Below are 21,207 nucleotides of genomic sequence, written 5' to 3'. Positions count from 1 at the left end.
TCCTTTGGTTTCTGATTGCGAGGGAAAGGGTCTGTCCCAAGGCTCAGTTAATCTGGAAGCTCAGGCGGTGCCTTCTCCACGATCAGCCCTAAAAGACAGCACAACACTCTTGCATGCTGCCTGGTAGAAACACTTACATATGTGTAAATACTCACTTAGATGGGAATAACTGATTTTAAGATCTTGCTTTTGCAAAGAAAAGAAAACTTGCAGCTGCTTAAGAGGCTGAGGCAGGAAGAATGTAAGTTCAAGGCCAGCCTGCACGCTAGACAAACAAACCCCAGAACTGAGGCTATGGTCACTAGTACAGTCTGCCTGACTCGCAAGCCCTGAGTTCAGCCCCACCACACTTCTTAGAGCCACCTGAAAGGTTCTGCCAGCACATCTTCCCAGGGGACTCCACGGGTCCTCGGCCCAAAGCTCTCATGGTGGAGAGGAGTCCTTGGTTGCATTGCCAAGAAGTTTCTCTCAGCCTCTGAACCATTCCTTGTTGATAAGTAAGATTTGTCACCACTAACTGTCTGTTCTTTTCCATTAAACATTTCAGTCTATGCAGCAAAACCAGGATCCTGAAGTATTTGCCCAGCCTAAGGTGTTGCCCAGCGCCGTCCCGGTAAGAATCCCGGGGTGTGTGTGTGTACGTACGTACACAGGGCCAGCGCTGACTTTAGGTGTCTTCCTTAGTTCTTCTCCACTTTATGTGCTGAGCCAGGGCTTCTGGTTGAACCTAACCAAGTTGTTGTCCCCACTTCCTGTGCACTGAGATTGCAGGTGGGCCACCACAGCCATCCAGATTTTTTTTTACATGTTTCTGGGAATCCAAACTCAGGTCCTCTCAAGCTAACCTAAAGCAGGCATGGCAAGCACTTCACCATTTCCCTAGCCCTGGGACTTCCTTTTCTCTGAAAAGCACATTGAACATTTTTTGGTTCTGTTGGTGTAAAGTCCACTCTTACCACCTTAGTGAAAGCTGAGGCGCTCAAGCTCTGACCTGTCAAGGTGTCCCTTCTAGAACTGAGGTGCTGAGCCTTACAGACCTTCTGTTAACTCTACGGAGACATCAGCATTGACTGCAGCGGGCAGGTCAGCCATTGGGTGGGCCATTGGCCTTATTTGTAACTGGGTGAGTGCTGGGCACCATATCAACCTTGACCTGGAAAAGCAGAGAGTCCCTGCAGACAACCACTGTGCTGCACAGCCCCTCACTAGGCCTGCACACTTCACCCCTTCTTTCCAACACTGCCCTGGTTTTGACACGTGCTGTCCACCAACCCTGAAAGACACAGTTCTGCTGTGTCGCTTGCTTGCCTGCTGCTGAGCCTGTACCCTCTCCTGAATTCAGAAGTTCTCCTCTGTCTGCTTCAGGAAAGCTTGTCCTCTTGTGGTCATCAGGAGATGCTCCCAGCCCAGTTCTATAGCAAAAGCAAAGAGCTGGAGAGTTGACTCAGCAGGTGCTGAGCACCAATGGTGCCTCTCTTTCCTGAGGATCTAGCTGTAGTTCTCAGCATGCACTGGCAGCTGTCACTCTAATTCCAGAGGATCCAATGCCCTCTTCTGGTACACAGGCATACATGCAGGCAAAGCACCCATACACATAAAAGGAAAAGCACACATAAAATCATTTTTCCTTCTTTTAATTGTTTTTATCAAGCTATATATTTTTCTCCACTCCCCTCCTACCCTCTCCCCTGGTCCCCATGCTCCCAATTTACTCAGGAGATCTTGTCTTTTTCTACTTCCCATGGAGATTAGATCCATGTATGTCTCTCTTAGGGTCTTCTTTGTAAATTATGTTTAAAAGCCACTTATGCGTGAGTACATGTGATAATTGTCTTTCTGTGTCTGGGTTACCTCACTCAATATGTTTTCTAGATCCATCCATTTGCCCACAAATTTCAAGATGTCATTATTTTTCTCTGCTGTGTAGTACTCCATTGTGTAAATGTGCCACATATTTCTTATCCATTCTTCAGTTGAGGGGCATTTAGGTTGTTATGACAATGCTGCTATGAACATAGTTAAACACATGTCCTTGTGGCACGATTGAGCATCCTTTGGGTATATACCCAAAAGTAGTATTTCTGGGTCTTAAGATAGGATGTTGTTTCCTAATTTTCTGAGAAACTGCCATACTGAAATTCAAAGTAGCTGTATCGGTTTGCACTCCCACCAGCAATGCAAGAGTGTTCCCTATACCCCACATCCTCTCCAGCATAAGTTGTCATCAGTGGTTTTGATCTTGGCCATTCTTACAGGTGTAAGATCAAATCTCAGTGTTGTTTTGATTTGCATTTCTCTGATGGCTAAGGATGTTGAGCATTTCCTTAAGTGTCTTTCAGCCATTTTAGATTGCTCTGTTGAGAGTTCTCTGTCTGGGTCTATACCCCATATTTTTTTATTGGATTATTTGTTCTTTTGATGACCAGTTTCTTGAGTTCTTTGTATATTTTGGAGATCAGCCCTCTGTCTGATGTGTGGTTGGTGAAGATCTTTCCCATTCTGTAGGCTGTCGTTTTGTCTTGTTGACCATGTCCTTTGCTTTACAGAAGCTTCTCAGTTTCAGGAGGTCCCGTTTATTAATTGTTTCTCTCAGTGTCTGTGCTGCTGGGATTATATTTAATAAGTGGTCTCCTGTGGCAATGTGTTCCAGTGCACTTCCCAATTTCTCCTCTATGAGGTTCGGGCTCACATAAAGTCTTAAGGAAAGGCAGACGGTGGCTCAGATAAGAATCCTCAGATTCAGATAGTGGAAAGTGAAGGCCAAGCCAAGACTGTCCTCTGGCTTCCATCCCTGCTCCATGGAGCTCACAATGGAGTACACAGAGATTTTAAAAAGAGACCAGGAGTATGGGGCACCTCTTTAATCCTGTACTTGGGAGATATGATGTAGGTGGGTCTTCTATCTGTTGCTTTCATTGGTTAATTAATAAAGAAAACTGCTTGGCCTGATAGGGCAGAACTTAAGGTGGAGTAGACAGAACAGAATGCTGGGAGGAGTAAGGCAGTGAGGCAGACACTATAGCTCTCCTCTCCAAGATGGATGCAGGTTAAGATCCTTCCCGGTAAGCCACCACCTTGTGGTGCTACACACATTAATAGAAATGGGTTAATCAAGATATGAGAGTTAGCCAGTAAGAGGCTAGAGCTAATGGGCCAAGCAGTGTTTAAATGAATACAGTTTGTGTGTTATTTCGGGTGTAAAGCTAGCCAGGTGGTGGGACACAGCCCGCCGTTCCTTCTACATTTGGCATCTACAGAGATAGAATTTTGGGCCAGTCTCATCTACATTGTGAGTTCTGAGGTAGCAAAGGCTGCAGAGTTTTTCTTTCTCTAAAAGAAAAACGAGGATCTAAGAGTTTATTTAGCTCTGCTCTGCGTCAGTCTTGTGCTATACTAGCTCTGCCATCACATGTCTCTCGTGTGGACTTGGATGCCTGCTCCTGCCGCAGTGCGAAGTGACTGCTGCTCTGTCGTTCCTCCACAGATGGCAGGTCCCCCGCTGGCTGCTGCAGCAACCACAGCAGTGTCCTCTGTCCTGCTGTCCCCCAGTGTGTTCCAGCAGACCGTTCCCAGGTCCACAGACCTAGAGCGGAAAGCAAGCTCTCCCTCCCCGCTCACTGTTGGGACACCAGAAAGTCAGAGAAAGCCTTCCATTATTCTCAGCAAGTCTCAGCTCCAGGACACACTGATACATCTAATAAAGGTATGGAGGGGGTCAGCTTAGCTTCTAATTTTGTATCTCAGCAAAGTACAAATTCAGATGGCTGCCTGGGAGAAAGCTCGCTCTTTCAGGATATGCGCTCCTGGTGGGGTGATGACCGTCACTGTCATTGTCTCTGCGTTTGGGGAGTTAGCTGCACCAATCATGTTTGTGTCCTCCTAAGCTGTCAGTGACACGATCAGTTCTGAAGAGGTAGCTGACACTGTGCCCCCCCCCCCCGTCTCTTCCAGAACGACTCTAGCTTCCTCAGTACACTTCATGAAGTCTACTTGCAGATGTTGACCAAGAACAAAGACAACCACAACGTATGACTGGAGTACAGTCCATGTGAAGGTGGAGGGCGCACCTCAGAAACAAGCAGGTGTCTCGTGGGCCATCTGACTAAAATGTGGAGCTTTGAGAAGCCTGAGTGTGAGCCTTTGAGAGAGCCTTGGTCCTTAAGGATGTTTTCTAGAACATTCTCAGTGATGATGGAGGTTTCACTGTGAAGCATCACCAGCAGACCTTTGTTTGACAAAAACAACAAAACAGACCATTGTGTTGAGTTCCGTGGGTGTGTGTGGAAGGAGGAGCCACCAGCCTTGCAGCAGAGCTCAGTGGAGCCCATGCCCTCCCTCTACTTCCGGCCCTACAAGCTCTGAACTGAATGTCAGCTCCACAAAGTAGCTTCAAGTTTTAAGGATCAGAATTTAAGTTGATTCTTTAGAAGGTATTGTTCAAGTGAAGTATGTTTTCTATGAGCACCCGCTTGGGCCTTAACACTTCTGGGATTTCTTTGTGTTTCGTTACGTGTTCCTGGTCCCACCGTGCTCAAAGGCCAGCGAAGCACGGCTGTTTGGTTAGGGCCCGGCTGGGCTCTGGTGGAGGAGACACGGAACCTTGGAAGCAGAGTCTGGGCTGCCGAGATTCCAGTCCTACCAGAAGGCTCCACTTTTAGTAAACTCTCCAGTGGTTTGGAAGTGTCAAGTTTGTGTGTGAAGCTCAGCCTTATTTTCCTTTTCTGTCTAAACAGTTAAAGTTATTGTTGATTGTTTCCTTGACGCTTTGACAAAAGGACCAGTGGACCGATCTGACAAAGCCATTCTGGTTCCATTCCTCCAGTGTGCTGAGAGCAGTTTTAAAGCTATGCAGGAAAGGGAGCTGCACTCACACTGCCCTTCCTTTGTGTGGAAGACGAGGCAGAGCACACGTGAGCCGCCGAGCCTCCCCAGTGTATCCTAGGCTGGGAGCTCTTCCAGCCCTGGGCGACTGTGAAGACGCTTTGTGATGCTGCTATCGATCTGCCATGGTTTCTATTTATTCTTTTATGGCATGTAATGGTGGTTAGTAATATTTTAATGTAGAATTTGATTATTTCAGCAATAGTAATTTTGAGATATTCTTTGAATGAAAAGTGTCTGTTTCTCTGATACAGGTCATTTTGTAGTGTTTAACCAATTAAGATGCACTGCTTACTCTCCTGAGCAATTTAATGCTGGGTAAGAACCCAGCTAGCATAAGGATTCGCTGTGAATAATGCAGACAGGCGCGACAGTTCCGCGGGAGCAGTCGCTCAAGCTTTAATGGGAACTCAATCAAAGGCTCATCAATTTCTTTCTAGCTGAAATTTTAGATAATTACTTATTAATTACTTATTTTAGTTTGGTCTTAGTTTTTTAGCCTAGAGACTCCTTGGATCGGCTCCTGCTGATCTCCACATGCTTCCTGGACAGCGTTTCTGCGTCTCGGTCCAGTGTCTCCTCTTGCTGTCTATCTAGTTTTGTGTGCAGTGTGCAGAATTCAGGGAAGCCTACTTTTTCGTACTCAATTAGGGATAGTTTGTTTTCATGATAGTGTATAAATTTAGCAACCAAAAATTAATTGTTCATATGTCATCTAAGGAAGATAAAAGTTTAGTGAGATGACGTGTTGCTGACAGTAGGAGGTGCTGGTCAAGGGACCACGGGCTTGTGCTTATAAAGGGAACACTCTGTAAGTGTGGTCGCCCGGGTGTGGCTTCAGTGCACATCAGTGAACGAGAGTCGGCGTCCTCCTTCCAGTAGGAGTTTGAGTTTAGCGATGCCTTTGAGTGTGTGTGATATCAGAGAGAGGAGTGGGTGCTTTGAGAGCATCTGCAATCAGATCTGCTACTTTTCACCCTGAATCCTAGGAATGCCTAAGACAAACCTGAAGTAGAATCTCCTAGAAGGCTTCCTCAGTGTAAACATAAACTTTCAAGTGCCGAAGTGATGGAGACTTGAAAAGGGTAAATCTATTTCAACTCTCAGATTTATATATTCCAAGCATTTACTTCAGATTCAGAAGCCAGAAGTTCCAGTTCATGATTACTAGGATGTCAGGCCAGAATGAATCCCCAGAGAGCCAGGCCAAGCCTGGGTAGTTGCAGTTGGATGAGCCTGGCCTCAAAGTCAGCTCCATTGCCTTATTCCTCATTCAGGCATACGATCGAGAAACTCTACTAGCATAGCTTGCATGTTTACAGTGTCTTTGCTGGAACCTTAGCTGAATTAAAAGGGACATTGGAGATGCTTCTTGCTAGGTTGGCAGAGCTAGGAGACCGCATTTAGGCCACTCTGTCCGTCTGTGTACACAGCCCATCCCTCACCCCTACGGTCAAAGGGTCTGGGACGAGCAGCCCAGAGTTTGGAGTACAGTGTGTCTGGGGTGTCACCAATGAGTGACTCTGCTCTTATTTTTGTTGTACTTAATGTCATGTCTTTGAGTGGGTGTACACCCCAGCTGACCCCACCTCAGTCCAGTCCCTCTCAGACAACCTTCTTCCCAGTTATACACCTTTCCTGGGCCCCATGACACTTGCCACTTGATCTACTTGACTTTGAGTCCTATTTCTCAAGTGACCATGACCATCAGTGTCAGGAGAGACACCCCTGCACTCTCCGTATGGACTGTCTACAGTTTGCCCTGGACAGTGGTGTTTCTTGCAAGGCCTTGGCCCAGGCTTGGCTTAGATACCAATGACCAGATTTTGCATGTGTGAGCATTGGTTCTGTTTGTTCTCAGTCTTCTGGTGGGAATTATCAACACTATTAAACCCACTAGTAAGTAGTCTTTTGAAACCATGCAGCTTTATTGTTTTCCTTCCCCAAAGAACATTGTTTGGAGTTTTCTCATTTCAGTAGTAGAGGCCATAACTGCCATTGAGATACTAACGATGCAAAAGAAACTGAAGGTGCCTCACTGCTTACAAAGCAGACTTAGCCATTGCGCTGTACCGTGGAGGAAAGAAAGGACTGGGCACAGCAGGACCCTGTGAGGGCCATGGCCTAAGTCCTGTGTCCTTGTGACACATCTACTGTGGACCATGAGTTTGTTCTTGCCTGCCTTTGGTTTTCTTCCGTTGTGTTCTGAGCATCTAAAACCAACAGTGCCCTGTTTTCAAGAATCCCGTGTTTGGGTCTGAGCAGAACTCCTTACAGTAGACGTCAAAGGCCATGCCTGAGAGCATTTCCACAAGCAGCCGGGGCCTCAAGGAGCCTGCTGGGGTTTTGGTTTGGGGTTATTTTGCTTTGTTGTCTTTTCTTCAAGTTTCAGCAGGCGAGATGTGCAATGTTTCAGATTCAACGTCATTCTTTAAAATGCTGCATTGCAATATTGATCACTTTGAAGTGGGAAAAATGCAAAGTTGTTTCCCTTTGATCTGTGAATCCTTAGGGAGCGAGTTAGCGCACTGCTGTGAGTGGTCCTTCCTCGTACTGCTTTGGCCGTGTGGCTCTCCTGGCTTTCCATTGTACCAGGTTCTCAGCTCTTTCGAGGAGACGAGAAGCCCTTCGCCACCATGAAGCTTTTGTTCCATGAGCGCAATGCCACCTCATTAACCTTTTTAGTGGTGTGGATTTTATACCATCTGTGTATGTTTGCAAATATTAAGTTATTACATGTTTTAAAATGAGCATTTTTCATCCTAAATTTTATATGTTTGCAAATATATTTTTTTAATAAAATTTCAAAACCAAGTTTTAGCACCTACTAAAAATTCCAATTGTGTTTTTATTTAGTTTGTATAAATAGGAACTGTCGAATGAGTTGTACCTTGCCAGAGCCCTGTACTGCTCAGGTGGCATAAGGGCGGGGAACAAAACCAGCCAAAATCAAGACAAGCCATGTATACCTGTTTCAGCGTCTATTTCTCCAGAAGTCCGGCCATCACATCCAGAAGACAGTCACGGGTGTGTGACGTGGGGCTGAGCTCTGTGGCTAAGTGCTTGCTCCATAAGCACACAGGCTTGAGTTCAGACCCTGAGCAACTGCTTTGTTTGTTGCCAGTGTGAAGACATGCCTCTGACCCCAGTGCGGGAGGCAGGGACAGCTGGATCCTGGCAAGTCACTGTAACTCTTTCAGCAGCTCCAGGGTCAGTGAGAGACCCTGTCTCAAAAGAATAAAGTGGAAAAGTGATTTAGAGAACATGGTATCAACCCACTGGCATCCAACACACGCACACACTACACAAAGACATGTGTATACCAGAAGAGGTTTAGTGTGCCTCATGACCACATTACAACATATTCCGTTTAGATCTGAACTGACTTTCTTTGTAACTAGAATTCTGCAATGTTTCCTCTTTTTTTTTTTTTTTTAAATTTAGTTTTGTTTTTAATTCAACCCAGGGCTAAGTGTGTGCTAAACGTATACCCCAGCACTGAACCACACTCCCACTTCCTCCTAGGAAGTTGGTTTTTTTTTTTTTTTTTAAATATTTATTTATTTATTACGTATACAATATTCTGTCTGCGTGTATGTCTGCAGGCCAGAAGAGGGCATCAGATGTCATTACAGATGGTTGTGAGCCACCATGTGGTTGCTGGGACTTGAACTCAGGACCTTTGGAAGAGCAGGCAATGCTCTTAACCTCTGAGCCATCTCTCCAGCCCCGGAAGTTGGTCTTTATAGCAGAAAATGAAAGCAAATTAATTTGGTTACTCTTCTTCATAGAGATTAGAGCAGATGGCCTTCCTAATCATGCCAGCTACAACTGGCCTCATGGGAACTGTCAAAGACTAATACTTTCTTAAAAATACTTTGTGCATTGGGGCATGAACATCAAGAGAATGAAGGTGACTGCTGAGTGGAAGAAAACACTATCTGACAGGAGACCTCTCTGGACCTCTGCAGGCATGGTGGCGCGCACCTGGGTCCCAGCACGCAGCAGGTGGGGTGAGTTCCAGGCCATCCTTGTCTGCATAGCAGAATCATTCTGGGCTATATAAATGAAACCTGTCTTGGGAAGGAAGAGGCGGGAAGATTCGTGAGTCCAAAGGGACCAGCCTAGCTACATAGTAAGAACCTGCTTTGTTGTATCTTTCTTAGAAAGCCTGTCTTTACCCCATCCCCTCCCTGATAGATTATTCGGTGTTGTAGGTTCTTGGGTCCTTCATGTTGCTGCTAGTCATTAACAGGTAGGTTGTAGATGCAGCTTAACTTTGCTAGAGCACGTACCTCACACACTCACAGCCACGAGTTCCATCCCCAGTACCACATCATACAAAGAGAAGTATCTCATTGCAGCACCTGGGAGATAGCTTCCGAAGGAGTAGAAGCTCAAGGTCACCCCAAGCTCTAGCACTCAAGACGCTGCAGGCTAGGCTATAAACTCAGGAGATGGCCCAGTTGGTAAGGTGCCTACTGCACAAACGAGGGACCTGGATTCAGAGCCCCATCGCCCATCAAGAGCCTATGGCTGCATCCCTGGCAGTGAGTGGAAATGGTGGGGGACAGAGACAAGTCTCTAGAACTAGCCAGTCTAGTCAGATTGATGAGGTTGAGAGACCCTGTCTCAGTCACGTGGAGAACAAGCCAGATGGTTCAGTGGGTAAAGCACTTGCAGTCACGCTCAATGACTGTGGTTTAAACCCTGGACCCTCGTGGTGGGAAGAAAAGTAACTCCTCCAGGTTGTCTGTCCTCTGACCTCTACCTGTGTCATGCCCACATACACAGATAAGGGCGTGGAATTTTTTTAATTGAAGTGGACAGTGATTGAGAAAGACTGTCAACCTTTAGCCTCCACACATATGATAGCACACACTGTACACACACACCTAGGTAGGAGTTGAGGTCACTGGCTTTTCGGAATTGTGTGAGAAACTAAACCCACCAGAATCTGAATAAGTTGGAGAACTTTCTATGAACAAGACAAGATCAGAGACTTTGGCTCACGGACGAGGTGCTGCTGGAAGTCTGGTGTCGGAGCTGTCAGGAGCGATTGGTCTAGAGAAGCCGAAGCTGGTGCAGCCGTGTAGGGTGAGGGGACAGCACTGAGGTGAAGGCGGGAGTGCAAGAAGCAGTCGTGGGGCTGGGGAGATGCCCCCTGAACCCACAGAGATGCCAGGTGGGTGTGGATGGCATTCTCAGAGGTGGGACAGAGAACCTGAGCTTGGAACTTGATGTATTTCCTCACTGTCCCTGCCCCAATGTCATGAGTAAGATACAGTTAGTGGTTTCCAAGTGTCCCAGGGTGCTTGTGGGTCAGGACAGTTGAGCCCTCTACCGGACTCTTTGCCAAGCTTTTCGGCACGACCCTAAGTCGTCATGCACTGCCAGCTGTTCAAGAGGCCCAGAAGATGGTTTGCCCACAAAACAAAGCAAAATTTATTTTCTAATTACATTTTTAGATTTGTTTATTTTATTTTGTGTGTATGAGTGTTTTGCCTTCATGTGTATCTGTATAACACATGTGTGCCTGATGTCCCCAGAGGTCAGAAGACAGTATCTCCTAGAACCGGAGTTAGGAATGGCTGTGAGCCACTATGCAAATGCTGGGAACTGAACTTGGGTCCTCTACAAGAGCAACAAGTGCTCTTAACCACTGAGCAATTTCTCTAGCCTCCAACAAAATTCATTTTTATATCCATGGGATCGTTACTTCCATCACCTCTTCCTGCACAGGGTAATCCAGGAGCTATCAGAAACGAGGCAAGGATGAAGATCACTCTCTGCTGTTCCAGCCCAACATCCCTAAAAGCGCCCCAGTAGCTCCGCTCATCTCCTGCCCAGCCTTGTATAGCATGGCCATGAGCCCACAGGCGCTGCCTGCCCTCCACCCAGGAAGATACCCACGCCTTGGGCAATGCCAGGTGGGGCTTGCCTTCTGAAACTACAAGTTAGAATGACTTGGCACCTTTTCTGTACATTGAAGGAAAGTAAGGCCAGCAGTACTGGGCTGGGCTTATGGGATGACTCAGAGGGTCAACCACACAGTCTGGACATGCAAGGTCCTGTCTGTAGCAGCTCCTCACCCTGGGGCCAGCATGTACGTATGTACGTATGTACGTACGTGTGTGTGTGTGTGGTGTGTTCACAAACGTGTGTTGCAAGCATAAAAGCCCTGCTAATGTTTATCCAATAGGAAACAGATGGTTAACCTTCCTCTGTACCAGAAGTAATCCAGAAGCAGAAAGGAAAGGGACAGCTTGGGAACAGATTCCTAAGCCCAACACTCAGAAGGCTGAGGCAGGATGATCGTGAGTTCAAGGCTCGCCTGGGATACCTAGCAAGACCCTGTCTCAAAAACATACCCTACAGGAAATGGGCCCGAAGAGATTTGTTGCAGAGAGGGGACCCAGTGCACCCAGGCTGCCTGGCAAGTTGGATATTCGTCAGGCTGCTGGACTCTCACACTGAAGCTCTTCTCCACAGAGAAACCCTTTCCTGTCTGTCCTCTCACCAGAGCAGTTCGAGTCACCAGATCATCCAGGATAGCTCGTTGACTTAATCACACCTACATAACAGCACGGCAATAAATTAGTGCTTCATTAAATATGGGAACTACAGACTAGCTAAATAAATTCTTTAAACTGATCACACACAAACACACACAAAGGGGCAGATGTTAGGAAAGTGTTTCCTTGAGTTTGTGAGCCATCCTAATAAAGTTATCCCCTGAAGGGTGCTGTGGGAACCTCAACATGACTGATTGGCCAGAAGTTCTGGAAATCCAGACCTGTGAATGGAATGGCTTGGGACTAAACCTCAACCTGTGAGGTCAGATGAGGTAAATGGAGTCAGGACTGGATTGAACTAGAGGAGTCCGGATGGTGTGTAAGGCTGGATTGCTGGTGAGGAGAGATCCCCATGCATCTTGGTGACAGTGGCCACAGAAGCACAGGAGGGGGTCTGGGGATAGGGAAGCACTTCACTTGAATTCTTTCCCTAGTATTTAATACTCTAAATTATTGAAGGGTACGCCCTCAGCTCCACAGTGAATTCAAGACAAGCTTGGGCTGCATGAAAACCTGTCTTAAAAATAATAAAAACCCAAAAGGTGACTTTCATGGTGTGTTTGCTACATCACAATATGACTGTGATTTAAAACAACAGAAATATGTTGCAGGAGCTCCTTCCGCTCCTTCAGCCAATAGTTGCTGAGAGACCATGCCCCAGTGGGCTATTCCTAACTCCGGCTGAAGGAGTGGAAGGAGTTCCCGCAACAGAAATATTCAACAAACAAACAAGGAAAAACTGAGAAAACAATGTGTTCCTGGGTGAGCCAGCTCCCAGCTAAGCTAAGGAGCTGCAGCAACCCTCCGCCATGTCCAGGTTCTCTTTCCCTCACCACCATTTCCTCTCATGGTGGCTGCCGCACGGGGTCCAGAGCCTGCAGAGGTCATCAAGGAGTAAGAAGTCTGTAGGGTATTCACGGTTTTCTCCTCTTGTCCCATAGCCCTTTGCTTGCTGGCTGTGAGGCATGTGCTAGTTAGTGTAACCAACTTGATACAAATTGTCACCGGGAGATAGGAACCTTAATTGAGGCACCTCCACTAAATGGCCCATGGACATCTCTGTGGGGAATTTTTTAAAGTTAACGATTGGTTCACTGTGGGCAGTACCATTCCTGCGCAAGTGGTCCTGATGGTGTAAGAAAGCAAACTGAACAACAAACCTGGGGAGCAAGCAGGAGGAGCGGGCCAGGAAGCCCTGTTCCTCCATGACCTCTGTCTCATTCCTGCTTTGAATTCTGCTTGGCTTCCCTCCATAACTGACTGTGATCAGGATGTATAAGCCAAATGAACCCTTTCCTCCCCAAGTTGCTTTTTGGCCATGGTCTTTAACACAGCAATCGAAACCTTAGGAGGATAGGTTTCCAGTAACTTCCCTGCACTCCTACATCCCACTGCTTAAGAAGAGCATTGTCTGAACATGCAGGCAGATTTCAGATGGAATGGCCTGGTGGTATTTGCTCCTCCCAGATGGAGAACAGAGCCCTAAGGCGCTGAGCCAGCACACATGGTCTAACACAAAAGGGGAGTCCAACCTTGGTTACAATGGGTATTGTGAGGAATATCCATTTTAAAGACGTGAAGACTCTGAGATCCAGTGGTACTCAAAGAGCCGTCCAACATGGAATAGGCTTTTGGTCCCTCTCTTTGAGATCTCTTCCCACCCTGGATGGGACCTCATCAGTTAAAGGCAAAGGTGACTGAGCCAGCAGAACCAGCTTTTCTGGAGAGCTCTTTGCCAAATACATGCTGAGCTCTAGAAGGATGGCTGCCCTCTGACCCAGTTGTTTCTGGTACAGGACTCTGACATGCCACCAAGACAAGGAGGTACATAGGTTCCCATCATGGTGAAAAGCAGAGTCCAGACATCTCTGAGATAGACAGCCTTGTGATTGGATAGCACACACCCATGTAAAAATTATCTTTGTGGCCAGTGACATAAAGGCCTTAGCTGGTAAAGGTGTTTGCCACCTGAGTTGGTCCCTGAGGTTCACATGGTAGAAGGAGAGGACTGACTAAGGCAAGCCATCCTGTGACCTCCACTGTGGCACATATGTCCCCTCTTACACACACACACACACACACACTCGCATGCACGCGCACAGCAAATTAATTAAATTTAAATTTTTATGATGTCTCTGAAGAATTTTTAAATGCCGGAAAATGTTAGAGAAATGATATGTGCTAATGATCTTGATAACATTTTTCAAGAGCCATAATAGCAAACACACACTGGACAGAGACCCTCCATTTTCAGCCTTGTATGGCCATCCTAGGTGCACAGGGACCCCAACCCTGTTCTGCAGTGGTTCCTCAGCACAACCTAAAAGTCAGCATTTGTCAAGTGAGCAGGCTAACAGTGGTCCTCTTTGTATGAAATTATACATCATTTTCATTTATTTACGATTTTTCTCTATTTCCTGGGCATGTATGGTTTTGTTTTCTGTAATTTGCTGGGATTGAACCCAGGGCCTTGTAGGGACTAAGTAAGCATTCTATCTGAGCTACAAACACAGTCTTTAATATATATATATATATAATATATATATACACATCTATATATATGTATGTATATATATGTGTGTGTGTATACTATATATGTATGTATGTGTGTGTATGTATGTGTGTGTGTGTGTGTGTGTGTGTATATATATATATATATATATATATATATATATATATATATGGCCAGAATGGCCTTGAACTTTCTTTTATTTCTTTATGACAGGATCACACTAGGTAGCACAGACAGGCCTAGAATTCACGACATAGGACAGGCCGGCCTTGAACTTGCTGTAACCCTTTTGCCTCATCCTCCAATGCTGGGACTGTAGGCAAGTGCCATCATTCATGGCTCTTTACCCTTATTTTCTGTTCTTTTGCTGTTCCACATCTGTAATGCAGCACTTAAGAGATGAAGGCAGGATGATGAAGTGTTCAGTGTACCCTCAGCTACACGGTGCGTTCAAGGCTAGCTTGAGTTGCATGAGACACTATCAAAATAATAATAATAATATTTTTTTTCTTATGAATCAGAGTCTTACTAAGTTGCCCAGGCTGGCCTCAATGTGTGGACCAAGAAAGCCTCAGGCATCTGGAATTACAGGCCTGCTTCATTTTTAGGTTCATATAATAAGCATATCTTACTTTTATAATGATAAATTTGAAGTGTTTATTGATTAGTTGGTTTTGTATGTTGTTTGTTTGTTTACATAATTCCAGTCAAGAGAAATTAGAGGTGGTATTTTTCCTCGGGCGCCTTGTCAAAAGTGCTATTTCCAGAGCTAAAAAACCGTGGTTTAGAGCGCTTGCTGCTCCTGCAGAGGACCCAGGTTCAGTTCTCAGCATCCACACGGTGGACCCAACCATCTGTAACTCCAGTTCCAGAGGATCCAATTCCTTCTTCTGGCTCGGACGCCAGGCACACACATGGTGCACATACATACACACGGGTAAAGCACTTATACACATAAAATAAAAAATAAATAAAACTTTTTTTAAAAGAAAGAGAGATCAAAAAAATCCTCTGGGATGAAATTCTGGTATTAGGGAGGACAGTAGATTTATAAATCAATCTACAAGCCTCAGCCAGTGCTCTCTGTGAGGCACTGTGGGACTCAATGCTCGGTACTTACCCATAAAGACTCATCCCAGGGCCGTGCTGGCCAGGAACCCTGGCTATGAGTCAAAGGAAGTGTCCCAAGGCCATAGCCATGGAGATTGGCTTCAGTACAAGGCCTGTGCTGGCTTGGGGCTCACAGCACCCAGCTGGGGCATGCCCCAGGAGTGTACACACGGACTCAGGGCCGCCAGAGCAATGCCAGTGCTGTCACTCAGGAAGGCAGCTGCTAGAAGCTATTCACGCCTCATCAGTGCCCACTCAGGAGATGGCGGATGGTGAGCGGCAGATGTGTCGGCATGCATCAGGATAGCTTCACCCTGAGCTGCATCCAGACAGCCAAACAAGGGCAGGGGCACATGCACAGCCTGAGGCTGTACTCTCGGCTCCAAACATCGGAGGCAGCAGCCTGACTTATGAAACACAGGCCCAGCTTTACATAACCATGGGGAATGGAGAGTGGATGATTGCCTCGGCCCCCAGCCTCAGCACTAGGCGTTTCAAGACAGAATTTTCTTTTGCCTTCTTCTGATTATAAAAGTCAACTGTGGTCATTGCCACCAAATCCCCAAAGGAAAAAAAAAGAAACGGGCAAAGAAGAAACCGTAGGTCTTTCCCAGTCCCACCTCCCAGATCTCTCCAGGCTCTGAACTCGTTCTTGCAGCCTTTCTGATTTCTTCTGAGTCCATGTGAATGGGTGTAAGCATGGCGCGCACACGCGCGCACACACTCATGCACGCGCGTGTGCGCGCGCACGTGTGCGCACACACACGGATGCTTCAATTTGTTACTGTGTGTATGGTGTGTGTGTGGCCTCTCTGATTTCTGCACGCACACACGCACGCACACACACATGTGCACTCGTGCACGGATGCTTCAATTTATTACTCGTGTGTGTGTGTATGTGTGTGTGTATGATTTAGAGGTCAGAGGACAACTTGCAGGAAAACAATTCTCTTCTTCAATCATATGGGTCCTGGGCCTCAAACTCAGAATGTCAGCTTTTGTTTTTATTTTGACACAGGGTCTCACTATGCAGTCTGACTGTCCTGAACTCACTTGTAGACCAGGCTGCCTTCCAATCCACAAAAATCCATTCAGGTCCTGGAATGACAGGTATGTAGACCACACCCAGTCCCTTGTTTTTGACATATGTCTACCTGTTTTTCTGTCCGTTGTTTTTATTCTGGTAATAGAGTGCAATGGTCATCTCAGCTTTTTCCCCCTAGGTAACCCAGTTGGCACAGAACCTCAGTCCTCCTGTCTCAACTTCTTAAGTGATGAGATTGTGTTCAGGAGCCCAGCAAAGCCTCAAGTCCAAGCACACCAATTCTATCACCCTATCTCTGGCTGTCAGAATCCCCAGGACCTCAACACAATTGCCCGAGAGTCTTGCTACCAATGCAAAGTTCTTGGCCCAGCTCTATAGAGACAGGTCAGAAAGTTAATGTGAGGTCACATCTTCTGGGACCACTTCAGAGCAACATTTCCCCATGGGTCCTTCTACATTCTACTCCTCAGTCAATGTGCTTTAGAAAGACTCAGTTTCTCAAGAGGTTTGGGACCAGGTGTCATAGAACACGACTATAACCCTAGTGCTCAGGAGATTTGGGAGTTTAAGGCAGTCTGGGCTACCTATTGAGACCCTGTTTTTAAAAAGAAAAAAAAAAACTTCAGAGGTTTGGTCTTGACTTCGGCCTCAGTCCTTGCCCACTACCACCACAGAGGCCTGTACAGGGAGCATCCCTCAGGACTACCTCTTGACGTAGAGTTCTGGGTCAATGGGCATGAGCTCTGCCAGAACCTGGCTGTGAAACCGGAGCTTCCATGTCTGAGGTTCCAGTTCAGGCTGATAGCAGGAGGGCTGGACTCTGGCTTTACCCAGGGCCCCAGCCAAGGCACAGAGACTTTGTAGGAGACCAGGGTGATGCTATAAAGATGCTACAAGCTCTATCCAGGGACGAGCACAACATGGGGCCCACAGGAGAGGAAGCAAGCAGTGGAGGCATCAGAGAGCATCAGGGCCAAGAGCTGCAGCTGGCTAGTGGGTTGTGTGTCCTGCCAGGGTCTATGTGGAAGACTGTGAGGGTAGGGAGTGACGGGGAGGGCATGCGAGCCAGCATTTCGAGAAAGAAGAAGGTGTGTGTATGCGAAAGAGCATGTAAGAGTAAGTGTGTGTGAGTGTGAGAGTGTGTGTGTCAGACAACGTGACACCTGGGCTTCCTCCAGCCTGCTCCAAGGGCAACGCTAGCTGCCCTGCACAGCCTAGCTGAACAGTGCTGGCGTTTCCTGCCGAGGTGAACTCTGACCTTTCTGATCCATCATCATTGTCAAGTGATGTCTCCTGCAACCATCCCAATCACAATACCAGGGTGCATGCTGCCCGCTTAGCACCCCTAGTAGCCTCCCAGTACATTCTGGTGATCATGGATGTCCCGGAGTTAGTTGAGGGGGGGATTAGATTATGAGCACAGAGGGTGCCTACCCTTTGCTGCAGGTCCTGTGTGGGTCCCTGGCTCGTTTCAGTGTGTGACTCTGCTCTCAGTTGTCACGACCTTTGCTGTCACCTGATGCTGACGGCAGGACATCTGTGCTACTTCCTGCCTTTCAACAGAGCACCTTTGTGTCTCAAGGTGGACAGGTTAGAATGAAGGGCATGAGCTGGAGGACCAGATTCCCTCCAGCGACAGCTCCTGATGGCCTCTCTTTGGGTGCAGCTCTGCCCCTTGCTGGCTGTAGTATCTCAGACACTGGATAACAACACTTTCTTTTCACTGCGTTTATTGAGCCCCTATTATGTACAAGAGGTCACTGGAGTCCGCAGGGGTAGAGTCAGAAGCTAGAGCCTCCCCCTCTAGTCCACTGGTACTGACACGGGATATTTTGGTGGCACACGCCTTTAATCCCAGCACTCTGGAGGCAGAGGCAAGTGAATCTCTGTGAATTTGAGGCCAGCCTGGTCTACATAGTGAGTTATTGGCCAAATGAGGCTACGTATAGTGAGACCCTGTCTAGAAAGTGTTTGTGTGTGTGTGTGTGTGTGTGTGTGTGTGTGTGTGTGTGAGAGAGAGAGAGAGAGAGAGAGAGAGAGAGAGAGAGAGAGAGAGTAGCTAGAAAGGCAGTCCTGCTTCAAACCCTGGCAATGAGAAACACCAAGAGAAGAGCTTTACTAGCCCAGGGTACAGCAGGGACAAACCTCTAGGTGGGAGTGAGTTTAGTCGGCTTTTGTTTTTGAGACATCTCCTTATGTAGCCCAGGCTGCCTCAGTCCTCCTGGCTCAGTTTTCCCAATGCTGGATTAAACTGTACACCAGCATGCGCAACTGATTTTCATGTTGTTGTATATGTGCCTCTGTGCATACATGTGCACATACACGTGTGTGTACACATGTGTGCAAAGGCCAGAGAACAGCCTCAGGTTTCTTTTCTCCTGGAATGTACCCCTAATTTTAGTCTTTTTTAAAAAAAATTTTTTTAGATAGTATCGTTAACCTGGAACTTGCTAAGTAGGCTAGCCAGACTAGCTGGCCAGTGAGCAAGGGTCCAGCTGTCTCTGCCTCCCAGTGCTCAGATTTCAAGGTCACATGACGCCATGCCAGGCTAAATCTAGGTCCTCATGCTTGGGTCCCCTGAAAATGCAGCAAGTACTTCTAATAACTGACCCATCTCTCCATCTGGAAGCTTAATGTCCTTAAAGTGAGGTGTGATATTTGAAAAAAAAAAAAAAAGGTCCTCATAAGGAGTGGCACTATTAGGAGGTGTGGCTTTCTTGGAGTCAGTATGGCCTTGTTGGAGGAAGTGTGTCACTGTGGGTGGGCTTTGAGGTCTCCTATGCTCAAGCTATGCCCAGTGTGGAAACAGTTTACTTCCTGTTGCCTGTGGATCAAAATGTAGGCTCTCAGCTCCTTCTCCAGCACTGTGTCTGCCTGTATGCCACCATGTTCCACCATGACAATAAATGGACTAAACCTCTGAGCTGTAAGCCAGCCCTAATTAAATGTTTTCTTTAGTAAGAGTTGCTGTGGTCATGGTGTCTCCTCACAGTAATAGAAACCCTAACTAAGACATAAGGCAGGCAAGGCTTATGCTGTTGTAATAACAGCGACAGGGCTGTGTCCCCGGCCTAGCCCATTAGTTCCAGCCTCTTATTGGCTAGCTCTTATATATTGATCTAACCCATTTTTAATATTCTGTGTAGCACCATGAGCTGGCTTACCAGGAAAGATCTTAACCTGCATCTGTCTGGAGTGGGAGAATCATGGCGACTCACTCACTCGGCTTCTTTCTCCCAGCATTCTGTCTGTTTACTCCACCCACCTAAGGGCTGGCCTATAAATGGGCCAAGGCAGTTTCTTTATTAAATGAAAGTAACTCCTCCATCATTATGCTGAAATGGATGGGGGTGAGTGCCAATAAATAAATAAATAAATAAATAAATAAATAAATAAAACACAAGGTAATGGGAGGGAGGCTAGGGGTGTATATGCTGAGTTTTATTCCAACAGTAGAGGGAGATCACTAAGGAAGCATGGTTTTCTCTGGCAACCACAAAGAATATGAATAGGAGACTCAACAGATCTCAGATGTAAGGGGAGCAGGGAAACAAGAAGGGAGCTGGAAGCCAGGTGGAATCCAAGTCTTGCTCCCAAGTACCATGTGATTTATGACGTCTCTGAATAAAGACCCAAACCCAACAAATAGGACATGGACAAAACCTCCAGCCAGCCCAGTATTCTGAATCCAAAGCTGACCCTAGAGAAGACAAAGAACTGAAATATGTCTGAAATCCAGGATGACTTGAACCCAGTTAATATAGAAACCCAGGATGAAACAAGATCTTAGAAGCTAATGATAGCCAAGGTCCTAGATTCCCAGAGTGGAGGTAGGGACATTTTCACTAGAGTGGATATGGAAATTAGCATCTTTTTCATTGTTTTCACATAAGGTAGGGATAGGTATTCCTAAATATAGCCTAATTGATCTGTAGAATGTCACTTGGATATGTGTTTTCAGGGTTACGGTAGCCAATGGGTGTGCTCTTTCCTGGGGAAGACTACTTCTCCCGCTCTCGGGATTCCTTAGTTGCCCGCAGATCTTTGAGCAGAGCTGAAAAAAAGCAAGGAGAGGTGTAAAGAAGGGTTTGGAGGGAGGAAAGGGAAGGGAGAAAGGTAACTACTTTATAATCTTTAAAAAAGGCGTTCAGATATACAGAAATGAACATTCAGAAATAAAAACATATACCTCGCTAGCTTATTTTACCATTCCCAAATAGATTATAATAACTTTTCACTGCGAAGAAGATGATGAAGTCAGCATTGTGCCATTGGAGAGGTGTAGAAAAGGAGGGCTGGGCCAGGAATCACTGCTCTCAGGGTCACAGGGTTGAAAGGCCCAAAGGGTTCTTGAAGTTTGCCTCCTTGACCAGTTAGCAGCCTGAGGATAGAGCGGCGCTTGCCCAGGCTCTCGGCCGTGGAACACTCTGAGGCCACATCGCTCCAGTCCCAGGTCCAGTAGACAGCTAGGGGGAGGGTCAGCCTCTTTGGGCAGGGCCAGCAGAAGCCAGGAGTTATCACACACCACACTCAGTCTGATTGGGACACCTGGGAAACAGGCCTGACAGGGAGCACTGGGGGGTGGGCGCTCCCTAGCACTGCGCCCATTGTCTCACGACAGTGTGGAGGACGCAGAGAGGACCTGGGCTGAGGCTGTACAGGGGCCTTTGCCTCTGTCCAGCACCGGTTCACAGGCTTGCAGCTTCCTCCTCCTGAAACAGTATTGGCCTGAGTGTGCGTCACGGATCCAGAGAGACTGGGATGGTAATGCTTTCTGTTACCTCCACACTGGGGAGCCTCATTCCTCCCATTCTGGTAAGAACAGTGGTGCTCCTGAGCCTACAGACCTAGAGGCAAACCCAGTAATCTCTCCATAAGGCCCTCGTAGTCTGAGACCAGCCTGCTCTAGTAATTTCGCAATATTACCGTGACTGGTACTGTGTGTTGATTCTCATGCCCTGTACAGGTCCCTAAAGCTCCGGGACTTTTGGGGATACTCTGTTGCAGCCGACCCGCTACCCACCAGCTCTGTGACCTTAAACGACCTTGCCAAGTCTCAACCATTTCCTTAGTGAAGTGCAATG

General features: G+C 46.9%; 1 protein-coding gene across 2 annotated transcripts in view; it reads left to right on the top strand.

Annotated features, from left to right (window-relative positions):
- Dcp1a (decapping mRNA 1A) overlaps nucleotides 1–7,703 on the top strand; it is a 51,075-nt gene extending 43,372 nt beyond the window's left edge. For both annotated transcript variants that reach the window (XM_057770888.1, XM_057770889.1), the window contains 3 exons: nucleotides 548–613; nucleotides 3,485–3,703; nucleotides 3,952–7,703. In XM_057770888.1, the coding sequence (XP_057626871.1) occupies nucleotides 548–613; nucleotides 3,485–3,703; nucleotides 3,952–4,032 (366 nt within the window). In that variant the 3' untranslated portion in view covers nucleotides 4,033–7,703. The remainder of the gene's footprint in view (nucleotides 1–547; nucleotides 614–3,484; nucleotides 3,704–3,951) is intronic.
- The last annotated feature ends 13,504 nt before the right edge of the window (nucleotides 7,704–21,207 follow it).

This window comes from Chionomys nivalis, chromosome 5 (genome assembly GCF_950005125.1).
Source record: "Chionomys nivalis chromosome 5, mChiNiv1.1, whole genome shotgun sequence".
NCBI lineage: Eukaryota > Metazoa > Chordata > Mammalia > Rodentia > Cricetidae > Chionomys > Chionomys nivalis.
This window is presented reverse-complemented; position numbering and strand designations above follow the sequence as displayed.